General features: G+C 31.0%; 1 protein-coding gene across 32 annotated transcripts in view; it reads right to left on the minus strand.

Annotated features, from left to right (window-relative positions):
• LOC148226764 (uncharacterized) overlaps positions 1-18249 on the minus strand; it is a 240267-nt gene that overhangs the window by 19758 nt on the left and 202260 nt on the right. For 28 of the 32 annotated variants that reach the window (XM_088203853.1, XM_088203861.1, XM_088203856.1 and 25 more), the window contains exons 2-4: positions 1200-1270; positions 618-653; positions 364-399 (exon numbers count right to left, since the gene is read on the minus strand). In XM_088203853.1, the coding sequence (XP_088059979.1) occupies positions 364-399; positions 618-653; positions 1200-1270 (143 nt within the window). The remainder of the gene's footprint in view (positions 1-363; positions 400-617; positions 654-1199; positions 1271-18249) is intronic. The other 4 variants (XM_088203868.1, XM_088203857.1, XM_088203867.1 and 1 more) reach the window with 1 other exon arrangement.

An 18249-nucleotide genomic window follows, 5' to 3' on the forward strand; every position in this document is an offset into this window, starting at 1 on the left:
TGTTGCACAAAAATTAAATAACAGCAGACTTTCTTTTAAAAACAAAAATAAACACAACCACGAAGTTCAGGACAATATTTGTAATACAATTTCTGCATTTTAATTTTTCTTTTGCAAAGTAAATAATATTTATGCATAATAAGGAATTACAATAGAATGCATTTTGATATCTATGTATATAATGTAATGATATGGTAATTACTTTCATAGACTTCCTGTAGATAAAATATGACTTTTGGTTCACCCATACAACAAACGCAAATTATTAAATTATGTTATCGTGTTAAAAAAATCTACGCCGCTCTCACTGTTAGTTTAGTAGCAAAACCGACACACGTACAGACTGACCCGAAAATTTCTTACCATATAACCGCGTTCGCCCTTTTCGCCCTTGGTGCCCTGTAACGCAATTATTTTCTCGTGAGAACACAGCAAGGATTATTAAAATACGCGCACGTGTTTGTGTGTGTGTATAAGTATGTGTATAATAAAACGTACACTAAATGTGTAATGATAAACAAGAGATATAAATTGGAAAGCCAGTTTTTGTATAAGGATACAAAACAGAGATAAGAGGAGTTTTGCAAAATATAAGATAAACAAAAAATAATATCTACCGGAAATCCGTTCTTGCCAGGAGGGCCCGTTGATCCCTGTAAAACAAGCAAAATTAATTGCAAAAAATATGCAAATATGCTAAAAAGCGACGAGGATTAAGGTATTCTTGCAATTTATAATAATAAGGATACTATATTAAATATTTCAAGCCTTTCATGTTATAATTATATTTACGGAAATGATAAATATAAAATTCGATACACTTGGTTTATTTTCAGAAAATCTACTCATTAAAATAAATATTTTAAATTATATACAATATTTTTAACTACGTTTTTAAATTTATTTATATATATTTTTATCTTAATCTAATAACTAATTTATAGTAAAAATATTATGTTTATTTTATTATAACATATATCAAGATGTATTGTTATTTAAAGCAATTGTCATAAAATGATATTGAGGTTTTGTTATCAAATATATCGAGAACCCTTCTCTGGTGTTAATTTATTATGCCTCGTTGAGTGAATCTAAATAATGAGTCATAAACAGCCTGCGGTGGTACTATAGGGAATGGAAGGGAAAACTAAAAAAATAAATACTGGGCTACACGAAGAAAAGTTTTTTTATGTCCTTACTGCCGGTCCTGGTTCTCCCGAATCACCCTTTTTGCCCTTCTTGCCCCTCTTGCCTGGCGGTCCTGGAGGGCCTGAAACGAAAAAAAAACACCACGAATTATTGTTTGCCTTCGATCCAAAGTCTAAGTATAATTATGTTTGACCTAAGTCCGATTTATGACGGCCGAATCATAATGTATAATAAGATTAGGGACGGACACTTTACACGTAGGGACTAATATAAAATCCCTAATGTGGTGTATGGACTCGGAAAGGTGTCGCATTAACGACTCTGTTTTGATTGGTAAGTAGATTTAAATGATTTATTTCAATATTCTTCGATTATGTCTCGACTGAAAGTGTATATTTATATGAAGTAAGTAATAAATTATTCCTCGAAGCGAGAACTTCTAGACCTAGACATTCGATGCGCTGTGTTGTTAACGCGCGTACGATCTTGGAATATAAATTAGAATAAGCAACTTCGTATAGCTTTATTCAAAATATGATAATATAGTAAGTCGGTGCTTTTATTACGTATAAGATAGTAGAAAATACTATTACCTTTTTCTCTTAGCGCAATTATTTATTCATTAAAAATACGACCATCATAACTTTCCTGGCTACACAAGTGTGTACTAGTTTTAATATTTCATACATATACAAATGTCATGTCCGTTAAAAATCTAGATGGCGCCTCCCAAGAGCGCTGAGGTCCTGACCGCAACGGTACAGAATCAGGGACGCAATCACAATACAGCATCAACGAATTATAGACATCACCTCTCAGCAACTTGAATACACGCTACTTCAAGATTGCAATTAATTGTATCGCAACGCTTGTACGATACGCACTCATCATGCGTTATTTCTTAATAGCCAATGTAAGTCAATCGGACATAATGAATACCTACAAGTAAGTATTAACCACCCGACTGAAAGTCTAGGTATTGGTGACATCTATATTATTAATTATAAATTATTATATGCTATAAAATTTACAACCAATAGATGTTTTTTTTAATAATTTTTTAATATAATAATTCGAGTGTTACTGCCGGAGCTCAAACTCGTAACCTCAGAGTTAGTAGACTGAGACGTTACGTACTATGCTATTCCGTCCTTATAATAAATAAAGTAAAAGATTTATTAAATTAAAATATAACTATCCTGTGTCATAACACGTACCGGTGCAACCCCCTGACAAACAACCAATTACAAGGCAAAAAATTAAGAGCACTATGATGATAATGCGTTGAACAATGTCCATTATTAATGAAAATTAACATACTTTAGTTTATTGTTCAGTAAAATCATATTTGTATTTTAGGCGAAGAAAGCAATGGGTAACTACCTATTTAAATGATTTCGAAGTTGGATTTGAAGTCGGCCGAGTAGCGGCCACACTGTCACAAATTTCATATGCCGTCCGGACGGCGGCCGTGAATGACGTCCGCACAGCAGCTGCTGTCACGTACAGCTGGCATATTTGCGCACGATCGAAAAATGTGCCAAATAATCGCAATTTTTAAATTGTCATATTATTAAAATTACGCTACTGATAATTATAAAAGTTTGTGTGGACACTCACCAATATAATATCAGTGAAAACTTTTCGGTCGTAAATATTTAATTTACGCAAAATCTTTGTCGGCTTTTGCAAAATGCCATAAGGCATAAAAATTATACTTCAGAATACGAACATCACATCTGTGACTATCCTAGAATTTGTCGCTATCGATTCTAAATAAGAATTCGTTATGGTGTGACATTTATATAAACCGATCTAGGAAAATACATAAGGATATTTGACACAGTTTTTTTTAATAAAATCAAGAACCACTAATTATTTAATTTTATATGAAAAAAATATAATAACGATATCTGTTAGAAGAATATACTATCAAAAATATAATTAATTCTTTTTGGTGCCCTAAAATATTCAAAGATGTCAGTAAGAGTCTGTTGAAGTCCCTGATAAGCATGTGGTATTATAACGTGACCACGATGCAGCGCTCGACATGCGTGTTGGCCATAGGACGCCTACGCGCATACTGAAACTGAACCGAGTTACTCGTTCTATCTCAGTTTGCGAAAAACCATATCATTATCTCTTTCACTGTCGTCACTTAACACGGGAGAGAGCGAAAGGAGAAGTATCTCACCGCTCGCGCTCGAAAGAGCAGCTCCGACTTCGGTCCTTTTGCCGACAATGTTCGGAAGCACTCGAAGTTGGCCAAGTCGATTGAAATACCTTCACTTTACCTCCCGTTTTCGGTAACCTCGGTCAACTTCCGAGAGATTTTAGACCTAACTCGACCGAAGTAACCCACTATATTCTCCGTCCTTGGGCAACCTTGGCCAACTTCCAGAGAGTGTAATGCAGGCATAAGATAAAAAATAAAACGGAAAGTAAAAATAAGTATAAAAGTATAAAACATTCTTTTTGGGATTGGCTTTTAATACCTTTAGAATACAATTATATTTACTGTTCACCATAGTCACTATAAACTTTAATGCATTTATTGCACCTCAGGACAAGTTTTTTGATTCCAGTGGTTTATATAAATCAACCGCCTACTCAATTTTTTGTATCTGATAATTTTTACTAATATTTCTGTAAAGGTTTAGAATTAGTTCTGGAGACTTTTTCACATTGTATATATTGTTATGATTAGTAAAAAATCACTAGTCTCATACATTTACTTTATGCATATTTCTATAAAATTAAACTCGTTTCAGGTAAGTCGTGGTTGCTAATTACAATTCCTAAAAATATTTTCACATACTATAATAACATCAAGACAATTCGGCTTATGATACGTTGTATGTAAATGTTTCAGTATAGCTGAATTAAATTTTGGTTATGTTATCATAGGACTAGCGTTATATTTACACAAAGTTGCGGTGAATTCACGAGGCCCATTGGCGAATTTTAATTTTTATCATGAGCCAGTAGCGGTAGTTTGCCGATGTTTGCGCTCATCCCCGAATTACAAGTTTGAGCAAATTATTCAAAACGACATTGATCCACTGGGTTTTTGGGTATAGGGAAGAGAACATGCCGAATCATATTTGGACCGCGGAGCCGCTCGTTACGAGCATTGTTTAAGCGGAGGCGAAGTAAAACTTTCCGGTACTTTGTGGCGTTTGTTGAAGGAAGTTGAGATATTTTAAGCCGAAAGAAGATAGGGGATTAATTACGACTCGGTCGGAATGTGAATTAAGACGGGGAGAAAATTTATACGTACATTTATCAAACAGCGGCGCTTGACACGATAAAGTGTTAATAATTAAATGGAATCACAACATGGAAGATTACCTACGTTTTAACCCTGCTCGTGTTTAAATGTCGATGTCGATAAATGTTGACATTCGATGCATCTTTGCTGAATTTGAACATTGCTAGTATTATTAATAGGAATATTATAAAATATTTATTTAAGAAACACTCATTCATTCTAACAAAAATGCAACTTTTACGTATATTGAAATAAAGTTGAGTAATATTTTCTTATTGTTTATGTACTCTCTAAAAGGTCAGAAAATATATATTATAAATATCTATTATTCTTAATAATGGATGATTTACTTTAGAGCTTTAGAGATTATCTTATATGATTATATTATATAAATATAGGGCATTAGCTTTCTGGTTATGTATTATATCTCACATAATAAATGTTATATATACGAACATAAGGCCTCACTCAATAATGTATATAATAAAAGATCATTGGATTAATTAAGGCGAAGGTCTTTGGCGGGGCACGGCTTAAGACACACGGATCTTTGGGGTTCGATTCTTATTTTACTGCTCCATATAAAGCGATTCAAAAGAAAAAGACTATAAAAGGCTCGAGATCCGTATCGCTCCTAAGCTCCGACAAATGATAATACCTAATAAAAAAGCTTTTAATAGCCGACGTACAACAATCCCACGCGTTAAGACCGATTCTTTTTTTTGTTAACACAAAAGTTTAATTACTGCACATTTTTACGTATTCGGCGAATGGAATCGGTAAAAGTACGCATGGGAATCAAATTTGTTTGATCACATGAGAATCCCTCGACAGCAGCTTGTTAATGTTGAACAAGAAAGAGATAAGAAAGCATTAGATGGTGTGTATTCATACAAGTTTTTTGCTGCAGCAAAGGGATGCCTTAGTTTTAAAAACGGCTGCATCGAGTTCGAGCTAAGCCCTAAGGAATACAAGTCGCCGAGGCGAGGAAAACACAAGACCGGATAAATTGGACAACTTTTGGATATGCAGGTTCGTTAAGAAGATAGTTGTTCACATATATAGGGGAGACTAAGGACATTAGATATAGAGAGACAGTAAAAACAGTCTGGACAATGCATTTGTAATGTGTTCAAATATAACAAACAAAGCATCTCTTTTTCATTCTTATGAAGAAAGGATGATTTGGATATAGAAATATTATGCTGACTATCTTGTTGTACTTAATCATAAGCTAAGTATATTTATTTATTTAAAATAACCTAAATTTGTAATACTATAAGAGGTACAAATAAATAAAAAAAAATTCAATAAATAATCGATTATATTATCTTTTAAACCGCAATGATGTCATGAACAACAAAAATGTGGGTAAATAATATCGTAAATTCAAAGCACAAATCGATGAGATTTAAGATTAATAAAATAGTGTTAATAATGTTATAAATAATCAAATTTATAAACTTATTCAAAAACTACTCTACTGAACGGTTGGATTAACAAAAACTGCATGTGTTTGTGTATCTCAAAAGAGAGCAGGAAGAGACAAGACTATTATAAAGTTCGAAGCAAGAAACTGGTTCTTAGGTATACCAATCGCATTGTAAAAAAGGCGTTCTAAAGTATTATTAGTATCAATCCTTATTTCATTATCTTTGTATAATCACTAAGCAAATAACCCTCGTTTATTCGAATTATTCAATATGATTTTTTTATACCATTATTTTATGTCCTCAAAGTATTAATTATATAATTAAATGATTTAGAAATATTTTTTAGACTGTGTATTATATTGTAATATTAATAAGTTAATGGATATAAATATAATAATATTAGTGGTGTGACTTTTGCAGCTACTTAGAGATGCCAGAAAATTTTAATAGTCTGAGAGTCATCTCTGTAGTCGTCGATGATTGACAGTCAAAGAGTAGGTAATACAGCCGTCATTGGTTGTTAACCTATTAAAAATATTTGTATAAATTATATGTATAACAAATAAACATTATATTGAGACAAAATTGATCAAGTGTATCATTTTTATGCCTGTCTCAAAACTTACAATGGTAAGGTTTTTTTTATTTTAATGTAATTATTGATTATTGGTTTTTGGAAGTTTAAGTGACTAAAGTGCAAATATGACATTTTGAAAATATTCGTATAAATTAAATTTATAATAAATAAACATTTTATTGCGAATAAATTTGATAATAAGTATTGTTGATTATTGTTTTTTTAAAGTTTAAATACCTTTTGTGCAATAATGAGTATTTCGCTGATCTTTAATGTTTATTGTTAAATGCTAAATTACCATATTATTTTGCATGATTTTTAATGTCACTGTTGAAATAAATATTTAATAAATATGATTTTTTTTTTCTATTATGTTAATTTTTGGAATGTTTTCGTGACATTTATAATAATTACTATAATACTGCTTCATTTGCCCATGGCTTATTTGAAACATATATAAAATAATTGAAACACATTTTAACCTTTAGTATATTAATAAGATTTGTTTTATAAAACATTATATGTCAATGCAAAAAAATATTAATAGAAATATGAATGTAAATACAAAAGTTATGTTATTGATACTTTAAAGTTTAAATTGTAAATAATATATTTACTGAACGATGCTATTCATTGTAGTAATGAGTTATTTAATTGACTCAAAAAATCTAACGAGTAGTTATTGCTAACAAAAATGATTAAATATGCATGTTATGAAATAGTATTTGTTTAATACTGCAATGCATGCACTACACTCTCTGGAAGTTGGCCAAGGTTGGCCAATTAGATTATTTCTATTTTTGATTGTATATTCTTCTAACAGATATCGTTATTATATTTTTTTTCATGTAAAATTAAATAATTAAAAAATAATTAGTGGTACTTGATTTTGTTAAAAAAAATCGTTTCGAATATCCTTATGTATTTTCCTAAATCGGTTTATATAAATGTCACACCATAACGAATTCTTATTTAGAATCGATGGCGACAAATTTTAGGATAGTCACAGATATGGTGTTCGTATTCTGAAGTATCATTTTTATGCCTTATGTCATTTTGCAAAAGCCGACAAAGATTTTGCGTAAATTGAATATTTACGAGCGAAAAGTTTTCACTGATATACTTATCAGTAGCGTAATTTTAATAATATGACAATTTAAAAATTGCGATTATTTGCCACTTTTTTCGATCGCGTGCAAATATGCCGGCTGTACGTGACAGAAACCGCCGTCCGAACGTCATTCATGCCGCGAAGCGCGCGGGCATAGGAGATCCACGACAGTGTGGGCGCTTACTCGAAGTCGTAGATCTCGACCGACTTCAGTGTCGCTTCGGTTCGGACAACTTTCAGAGAGTGTAGTGGAGGCATAAGAAAATGTGCTGAAGTTACAGTAAATGAGGTTAAATAAGACTTGTCCCTCGAATTGACAAGTTAAAGTATTCAGAGCTAATGAATAATAAAAGATTTATGAGTATAGATATAACGTCTCAGACTAGTAACTCTAAGGTTGCAGGTTCGAGCCCCGACAGCGGCACACACATTTTTATTTATAAAAAAATGCGCTAGCATAAAAAAACCGGGCTTAGCTACAATGACATCCATTAGTTATGAATTATATTACACATAATAATTTATAATTAATATTATGGATATCACTGATTTTCAGACCTTTCAGTTTGTGGTTAATACTTTTAGGTATTCATTATAACTGATTGACTTACTCAGTTGGTACAGATTTAACGCATTGGGCCTACGCCTTTCAGATTACAACGAAAGTTTTAATAAAATAAAAAAATATCGAAAATTTTATAGTACTAAAACCGTTGTACTGTACTTTAACAAAAAAAGTTTAGGGTCAAATATTGCGACCGAACAGTTATCAAGAACGTTTTACTAGATTTACATAATTTTTAATTAACCACGCCAAAATTTTTTAATATAATATCTGATTTAGCCCCGATTATCTGTATTGGATAAAGGATCGAGAAATTGGATGTACTTGGTTGGATGTACTTGCACTCCAATCCTTGACCAATTTATATGACTTCATTCAGTAGCAAATTAAACGAGGCTTAATCTCAAAATAATATTTTAATATGTATTATACATAGATGAGTCGATGTGAAATTAATACTGATTGATATTTAAGTCGTACTTTGGCTAATATTTCGAATAAGCTTTGGATCCGAAGTTGCGATGGAACGAACACTTGAAAACTTAAGTATTGCTTTGACAAGATGTGAGGCTTCTCGAAAGATACTTTGAATGTTAATATACAATAAACTTATAAGCTGCCTCAGCATTCATATTTTATATTGATTAATGTTGCTAATGTAAACCTCAAACTTTTATCTGATTGAAGGTCATGTATGGATGACATTTTCATAACAATTAGTTGATATTACTGTAAATATTGTTTTACTGAAAACCAGAAAATCTGTGGCATAAAATATATTTTTTTTAGATTTATGGAATAATATTATTAAATTTGTTACACTTTGATGAGTTAGTGCATATAATTATTGCTTAAGAATACTACTTATGATATCATCTGAATATTAATATAAAATGTGGCAATTGTTTCCTTTACTCGTTGTTAAAATATAGTTGTATGGCTCTAAGATTGTTTTGCCTCTAAGGTGCTTTAAAAGTGATTCAAAAGAATTATTAATTAACCTTATTATAGTGTTTCTAGCGTTTGGGGTCAGCGTCGAGACCTTCGGCTCGGACTAAAAGAGTTTTCACCGGTCCAGAGTGATGACCGTCATTAAAGCACTATTAAGGCACACGGCCTCTAATAAGAGCTCTCTAAATTACAAGCACCATCGCCGAGGAATCCCGCGAGACTTGTACCTTCATGACTTGGCCAGTATAAGTGACGGGTTCGGTGAACACTTATTGGTGAATCGTGAAAATGTCTCAATCGTTGCTCACCTCAGAGCACATCCCCTACAAACGTGACCTGGAACTGCCTTCAAAGGTTATCACCCTTTTGCTTTCCTCGTGTGAAATATGTGGTTCCGATTGAATATATCGGATCATGCGTTATTCATGAGGCGAGGGAGCGTTAGTTTTCAAAAGTCAAATAGAAAAAAAATCGATGTATTGCGCACATTAAGAGGGTAAAAAAATCGCATAGTATAGAAGGTACAATTTATGTATCAAATAAATATATTTTTTATCCTAGCACTTATTTTTATTATTTATTCAAGTATAAAATACACTATATATAATATGTAAAACTTATGATAATTAGTATATAAATTAAATCAAGGACCACAGATTCCATTGACATAAAGTTTTAATTATCAAAATATAGTCGAGAGGTTAAAATATTTCATAAGCACTCGCTTAAATAATTGCTTGAAAATTAAGCCGTAACGTTTACTAATTCACGTTATTTTGAAAGGCTAGAATTAACGGGTTACACAAAAAAGCCGGAACGAATCGAGTATTTTCTAGTTGTATAATGTAACGAGCGAGACTGAGATTAATTTCATCATCACTTTTCTTTTTATCTCCACGGATCTCAGAGCAATCTAGCGTAATTATTTTCAGCGTCTCGACGGATTGTATCTAAGAATGTTCATGCGTCATTACTCGAAGGACTTTAAAAAACATACTCGTAGAAGAAAATTATTTTTCTTTATAAGCTTTCACAACATTAACTCCAGACTTGCCCTCTAGCGCTATCGACTTTCACACCTCATATCACATATAATACTTTGCACAAAGCCAAAACATAAGAGGATCAAAAACGTATGGGTGTATTAAGTAATAGGCGGAACGGGAGAGGAACAAAAAGCGCCGAAAGCGTTTTCAATATTTTCAAGTTGGCTTATTCAGAGCGACTAATGACGCGTGGGTCTTTAAGATTGCATATGAATACATTAGGCGAGGAAAAATGTAGACGTCGTAGATGTATCTTAAAGAGAATGTAATCTTCAAGTTCATTTTTCAAATTGAAAGTAACATACTAGTAGGTCAAAATGAATTTGGATCGGCAATTACAATCTAGAATTAAGCGTTTACTATTAATAAATTTTAATATTAATATTCAAAATTTAATAATACAAAATATAAAAATCGCGCTTTTCCTAGATTTTCTTAATCTCACGGATGAAAATCGTGATTATTAATACAAATAGATATTCGTAATACATATTATATATAAAAATTCTAATTATGAGCAATGTAGTTCATATTTTATAAAATAAAAAAAGAGAAATTAGAACCGCTTTTAGAACCGTTAGAACCTAGAGACGGTGACGGCAGCGTCTAGCTGCTGTTTCAACAGAGGGCCTGCATCTTTCAGATACTGCGCTACCATTGACTATCAATTTACACATATCTATTATATAATTTTTAAACATCTGTTTTGAATTTAAAGGTATTAAAGATATCATTTGGACCACATTTAAAACTTCAAAAAAATTTGCATCAATAAATATTATTTGAATTTTTCACTTTTCTGCTTTTTACGAATTAGTGACTCACATTTTATTTTTTTATTTTATTTTTTAGATTAAATTAAGACCATCGTGGCCTAACAGGTTACTCCAATGCGCCACGATGGTCGAAAACAAATTTTAAATTTATAAAACATAAAAAAACGTATATATACATAAATATAACAATACTTAAACATAACAAAAAAATATAAACTATTAAAATTAAATGATATAAACTGGATCAGATTCTCGTAGCTAATATTAAATAAGTCAATATGTAATGCCAGCGTATTAAGGAGCCGGATGGCTACAGCTATAGGCGAGTCGGCAAGTGTGGATGTCCTAGCCCTAACGGCCATCAAAAGAGGTCTCGATCGTGATTCTCAAAAATGTTCCGGAACCCAAAACTGGAATTCCTTGAGAATAGCTGGATTGTCGACAGCACCTTTTAGTAATTTAAAAATATACTTAGCGACCTACAGCTTTTTGCGAGAACTCAGCGAATCATATTCCAACGCTCCTAAAAGAAAAGCGCTGGGATATATGTACGGATAATAATCAAATGTCCTTTTGTAAAGGTATCTTAAATACCTTTTTTGAATTTTTTCCACTAAAAGGGAATATTTGGATATTCGGGGATTCCAAATTATAGACCCCGATTCAAGAATGCTACGAACTAAGGTGTCATAGAGGATGCGAATAACTGACGGATCGTCAAAGTGAAAGGCATTCCTCATAACAAAACCGAGCATCTTGGAAGATTTATCACAGACATCGTGTATGTGTAAAGAGAACCTCCATTTGCTCTCGAAAGTGATTTCTAGATCTTAAGTGGAAGTTTCTCTAGTCAAAATGTTACCACCGAGATGGTAGAAATAAGCTGATGGCGAACGGGATCGAGAAAATGACATAGTATGGCACTTTCCGACACTAAAGGGCAGACGGTTAATGGAAGTCCATCTCCACAGAGAGTCTAAATCACTTTGTAGAGAGAAGGAGTCCACAACAGATTGAATGCATTTATATAATTTTAAATCATCTGCGTACAGAAGAAAACTTGAATTTTTAATTGCTGTATTTATGTCATTAATAAATAACACAAAAAGCAGAGGTCCCAGATTGGATCCTTGAGGAACCCCCGAAGGGGTAAAATATTCTTTTGACAATCGTCCACTATAGGTTACAAACTGTCTACGATTGCTTAAATAACTCGAGAATAACCGAGTTAAATTATCTGAGCAACCGAGGATCGACAATTTATTTAATAATAACCTATGACAAACTTTGTCAAAGGCTTTCTCAAAATCTGTATACACGACGTCTACTTGAATTCCCGCATCGAGAGAAGTTGTCACCGTTTTGGTGAACGACAGAAGGTTAGTAACAGTGGAATATATACATTCGAACAAGTAACAAAATTATATGATATATATTAGTTAATTAATATGAATATAATTTGAGAATTCGCCACCCTCGTGAGGTGATGGAGAGATGCAGTCAAACATGAACCCGACTTTTCACAGGTCAGAGGTTAACGGTTGATATGTCAACGACCCTTTTCATCCTGATTACCCTTTCGTAATAAAACAAATATTTATTTTGACCCTTTCTTCGTTATTAGGACCGGGACGTATTATGTGCACCACAAATATTTTGAAGCATCTAATCCAAGAGGATAATAAACAAGCGTGTTTAAATTATTGTTCTTGTATATACTTTATGAACATTATTGTACTATAATTTGTAATCGAGGATTTGAATCTTTCGCGAAAGTAACTAAATCCTGTAACCTTAAATAACAATATTTTTCAGCAGCAACGTTTGTGTCATTCATTAGATGTAATGTCTTATGAATTATAAAAATAATTTATTGTAAATGATTTAAAAATAAATTCAGGAACGAGTTGCATATTTATTTAGCTCCAGGTTATGTCATAACACATATGATAAATGAAACGCACGAGGGGGATAACCGGAAGAGGAAGTTGTACGGAAGGAAACCTTTGTGACGCATAATTTGTTTTGTCGTCAAAATTTTACTGAATGTACCTATTTTTAAGGTTTTATAATACTCTCATGCGGATAGTAAAATGAGACAAAACAGCACGCGCTAGGATCACAAAACCACAAGCCAGTTAAACATTTAGCCTTTTGGGAGCTATAAAAAAGTTTAAGCTCTTCATTGTTAAAATATTAATTGGATAAAGCTAACATTTGGAGAGTGTCCAAATATTATATTATTTGAACAATTTTTATAAGCAATTTCTGTATTAGAAAACTTGACTTTATTCCAAGAAGTTTATGTTGCCTGAAGGGTTAAGTCATTTATATATGTAAACGTTTGTGTACAATTCAAGTTTACTTCAAATAAATTAAGAGCTAAGAGCGATTAAAAGTTTACCTTGTGTGTACATGTACACGTCCAAACAATTATATTCACATTATTTTTCAGTGTTGTTTTTATACTTAAAAAATCGGAAATAAGTTCAGTTTAATACCTAATCTAGATTATAAGTTCGGTTATAGTATTATAATATGTATATATTTACAAACAAAAAGCGATTCAAGTTAAAAAAAATCGTATTTGCAAATTTTATTAAAGAATGTCGAAGTTATCTGAAGTATGGTGTTTGTGTCAGGATAGCACACCATTTATGGATGAGTTCTTACAAGTCTTCAATCGTTCGAGTTTGTCCATTAATTCAGTTCAGGACAAAGGAAAAACCTTATAAGGATAGCGAAGGCATTCGGGTTAAGGCAAACACATATTTTTTACATATATAAACATGTGTATAAACGCAAACACTTTGTATTGAAAAATATTTACCTATTTTTATAAATTAGTGTTTGTACAGATGAATTCGTTTCATCATTGCAGTTAATGAAGCGGGAAATAAACGAGCGCAATGAGGGGAAGAAAATCATAAGAAAAAGAAGGAATTGGCATATTGCGAACCCTTCGCGAAAAAGACGAGGGCGTGCGAAGTGCTTCCCTCGGGAAACATAAGGATGAGAAGAAAGCTTAGATAAATGCTCCTAATCTATCCCCTAAGAGGGAATAATTGTGTGTCCTTGATAACTTCTTACAGAGCTGCTGCTGTGGTGAGTAATGTCTGTCTACAGTGCTTAAACGGTGGATCGTATTTTCATAAAAAAATATTCACGAGTCCAACAAGTTTTATCTAAAATATGCAGATACTCCTTGAAAAGTTTTAAGACAATATTGTGAAAGTTCGACGCTCATTGCATTCTACACAAACTGAAAGCTTATTGTTGAAGTTAAGCTATCTTGCGAAACACAGAACCGTTTAGAATAATTAACATATTCAAAACGCTTTGGATAGTTGTTATTACGGATAATAATTACGAATATGCAAATATTTGTATACACATTTGTATATAGTATCTACATAAGTCCTATATAGAAATTTCGTATTAGGTTAGTAGGAAATAATATTAAAATTATAGTTATTTTACTGTGTAAGTGTTATCCTTACAACGTGAGTAATATAGATTATAAAAAAATCTAATGATCAGGTATTTCATAAAAATATTATATGAAATATTAATGAGAAGGTATAATTTAAATTAATCAGTTTTTAGCTGTGATTTTTTAAAGCTTTTCAATGAACTTAGTTCTTAAAAAAGTAGTAAAAACAATACTTAGGAACACAAGCAATATTAATTGTGTGGTATTAAAAATATTTGTAGTACCTATAGAAAATTGCTATTATAAAGTCAAATAAAATGACAACAATATATAAATAAAAGTCATATAATACATGTAAATAAAACGGCGTTTTAGCGGTGTGACAAATAGGAGTATTAAGCGTTAGATTAGAAACGTAATCAACACTAAAACAAAAAATATATTGCTAATGGTATAAATAATGATAACCATTCCATCTAGCGAGGAACAAATAAATATTTTTTAATAATTTTATATTTATTATAAAAGTTTTTAGCTTCCTGACTTTATTCTATATGATTTTTAAACCGTATTAATTTTATTCATTTAGCCGCATTTTTTTTAGAAAGGGGGGTTCAGTTTGGCTAACGATCTTATTCATAGATATTTATAAAATATATTTACAAAATAATTTATGACAGTTATCGTGTCATCAAATTTTGTTAAATCTCATATTCAATAAAAAATAAAACAATAACATTTTTATATTTAAATTTAATGTTAACCCATTGTATTCCAAAGTTTTTTATAATAAGTAATGCCCCAAGCCCAAGCATTTGAAATGAATCTTTATAGAAATATTTAAATAAAGAAATAAATGATCATTGGATATAATAATAAAAACATTTCTTCAATACTATATGAAATAAATTCTATTTCTCGAGTATTAATAGGTCTAAATTATTAAATTTAATTATTGTTAATTAAATGATATTATATATGAATTCAAGAAATGAACCCTTAACAGCTTAACGACCGAGGACTCACCCATGAGTCCTGAGAGTATCTTCTGTAGCGGCCGAGGACTCGCCCATGCGTCCTGCGTTATGCGTCTTCTTTTATTAAAAATACACTATGATACAATACAGTTTACCCCTATATTATAATGCGAGATGGTAGTATACTATTTCTACCTAATATAAAATATAAAATAAATTATATTTTGCTTTAATTTTTCGTAAAATGAGTCGTTTTATCCCACTGCGTCGCAATGCAACGAGTCGTCGCCTATTTTAGTTTGTTATATTCTAATATTTTTGGGCTAGTGTGTTGTTTGGTAACGGTTCTCCAAGCCGCTCCCCACTTACAGTGACCATATTTTTTGCATTGTGGAATATTATATTTTTATTTATTGTTGTTGTTATTAATAAGTGATAATTTATAGTAAAAGTTAGTTAATAATAATAAAAACAGTAAATTGCTTATTTACAAAAATAGTTAAATAATCATTAAAGAAATTTTTGAAATTTGACAACGTTGATTAGTGCACGATTTTTTTTTGAAAACCACATTAGCTTTAAAATGTGATAATTAAATTAATAACATGTATGTTTAAATGCTTCTAAAAATTTTTATAATCGATTTATAAAAAATATCCATTTATAATAAATAATAATTTGCACTCATTAAATTTTTTGGCGTCCATTTTCTGCGTACAACCGTTTCGAACACATTTATTTTCATAATTACACTGAGTGATATGTGTAAAAACATTTGTCATTATGAAGAAAATGAACTGGATGAGTGCAAATTTGTCACACGCGGTCTATGTTCACGTACACTTGAATTAGAATTACTTTCGCACACATCACCATGTTCACAATCACTGGGGGCGTTGGACAACGCGTCATCAAAATTTTCCAAAAAGGTTTAATTTCTTTCGTCCATTTTGCCGTGATTGAAAATAAATTTTTTAAATCAAAATCACAATCACGAAAGATCACAGACAGAAGAGCTATTTTCGCGATACGTTTCGACCGATAGTTTAGAGGAGACTAAATATACTGCATTACTTTGATTATAAAATGCATTTTTTTATCTGTGTGGAATTCCCGAATTTGGGAATTCCACAATAAAAAAAGTGTCATATACCCTAATAGATGAATTCTTAAAAGGTATGCACAAGGTAAGCTGATAAGACGGGACAGGTAGTGGCGATTTACCCTTTTAGAATAACATTGATTATAATTTATAGTAAATATTTAATATTATATTTGTAAACAAGTTTTTTTTCGTTATATCACTTAATTATGCGGCCCACAGATTTAGAAACACTGGTTGAATGACGTAATTACAATATATTTATGCAAAAAATCATAAGGAAGCTACAAATTAAATTTCGATAAAATATATTATTTGGTTTACAAGTTATAGGGAATTTACTAAAAAAGGTGATTTTTTGCTATTATTCCGCGAAATCTCCCGGCCACCAAGGAAAGTTCGGCAAAAAAACACCGGGCGTTAAGCTGGTAAAAAATATAGTGCTTAGATGTGTTATAAGATTAAGAATAATAAATTAACAATAACATTAGATAAAATCGTAAACTATTTTTTTTAATAATAATTTTTTAAAGAAAATATTATCATAATATTTTTGTGAATTGCTAAACACCTTGTAGTGTATGCGAATATTGTGGGCTGATCTAACTTGTGTTTCATGTAAATAACCAATACAAAATTAAGTAGAAAATATCTTTCCTAAGATTAGAGCCAATCTAGCTATCGCAAGTGCAGGTAGTAAATTGTCAACAATGAACATTTTAGAAATGGGTGTTGGCCTTCGCTCAAAGCATACAATATAATTAGAAAGAAACTGTTCTGAGAATTTATGTTTGGTTTTTTGTTTATATCACCTATATAATACCAAATTATTATTATGGAAAGAATGAAAATGATGATTATAAAATATATTGAAAGCATACATGTTACTTTTAATTTATTTAAGTGCAATAAGCAAAATATTTTTAGTGAAGTGTACCGTAAATTCATTTCGTGAGTATGGGCATACAAATGGTCAGACATGGTGGCCCAGAAATAACAAATCAAAATTTTTATTTTTAAATTTAAAAAGTGATAAAGAATCAGGTAATTAATACTAATCTATTGAAGGGTCTCACTTACTTTGTATTTGTAAGATGTTTGCCAATGATATAATTTTGTTTTTGAAACTATTATTTCAAACAAATTGGACCCACAGGTTTAGAAACACTGGTTAAATGACGAACTTGACAGGGCTTTATGCGAAAAATCATAAGGAAGCTACATATTAAATTTGAATACAATATCTTAATTGGTTTACATGTTATAGGGAATTTACTGAAAAAGATAATTGTTTGCCATTTTTCCGTGAGATCGCCCGGCCACCAAGCAAAGTTCGGCAAATAAATACCGGTCGTTAAGCTGTTAATTATCAAAATTTAATGTATTAAATTAAAAATAATGTATATTTTATTACTTTATTTTCTATTTTTTATTTGATAAAGTGACAATTTTTTCATGTTAAAAAAAAGTTAGCTGGTAAAAAAATGGTAGGTCAGACTGACTAGTATCTATTACAGAAAAATAATTAGCCTGTGTAAATAAAGTTAATGATTTAACTATTAAGATGTATTCAAAAATATATTAAAAGCATTCTTCTTTGATCCGTGTAATATTATACTTAACATGTTATTAGTTCATGGTAATGATATTTTAGGCGTATGATACTAATATAATTAATTTAATTAGATAAAGACTATTAACAACTTCAAGCAATATACTATTTTTCGCGACCGCTTAGGTAGGAGGTCATGCATTGTTTTAATATACACAATGTATGAATCAAAACTTCTGGGTCTAAGTCTTTAGTTAAATGTTTAAAATAAATCAATTTTCAAATGAAAACGAAAAAATATTTTTA

Source organism: Plectrocnemia conspersa, unplaced genomic scaffold, assembly GCF_051122295.1.
Source record: "Plectrocnemia conspersa isolate PC_06_02 unplaced genomic scaffold, ASM5112229v1 ptg000014l, whole genome shotgun sequence".
In the NCBI taxonomy this organism is placed as follows: Eukaryota; Metazoa; Arthropoda; class Insecta; order Trichoptera; family Polycentropodidae; genus Plectrocnemia; species Plectrocnemia conspersa.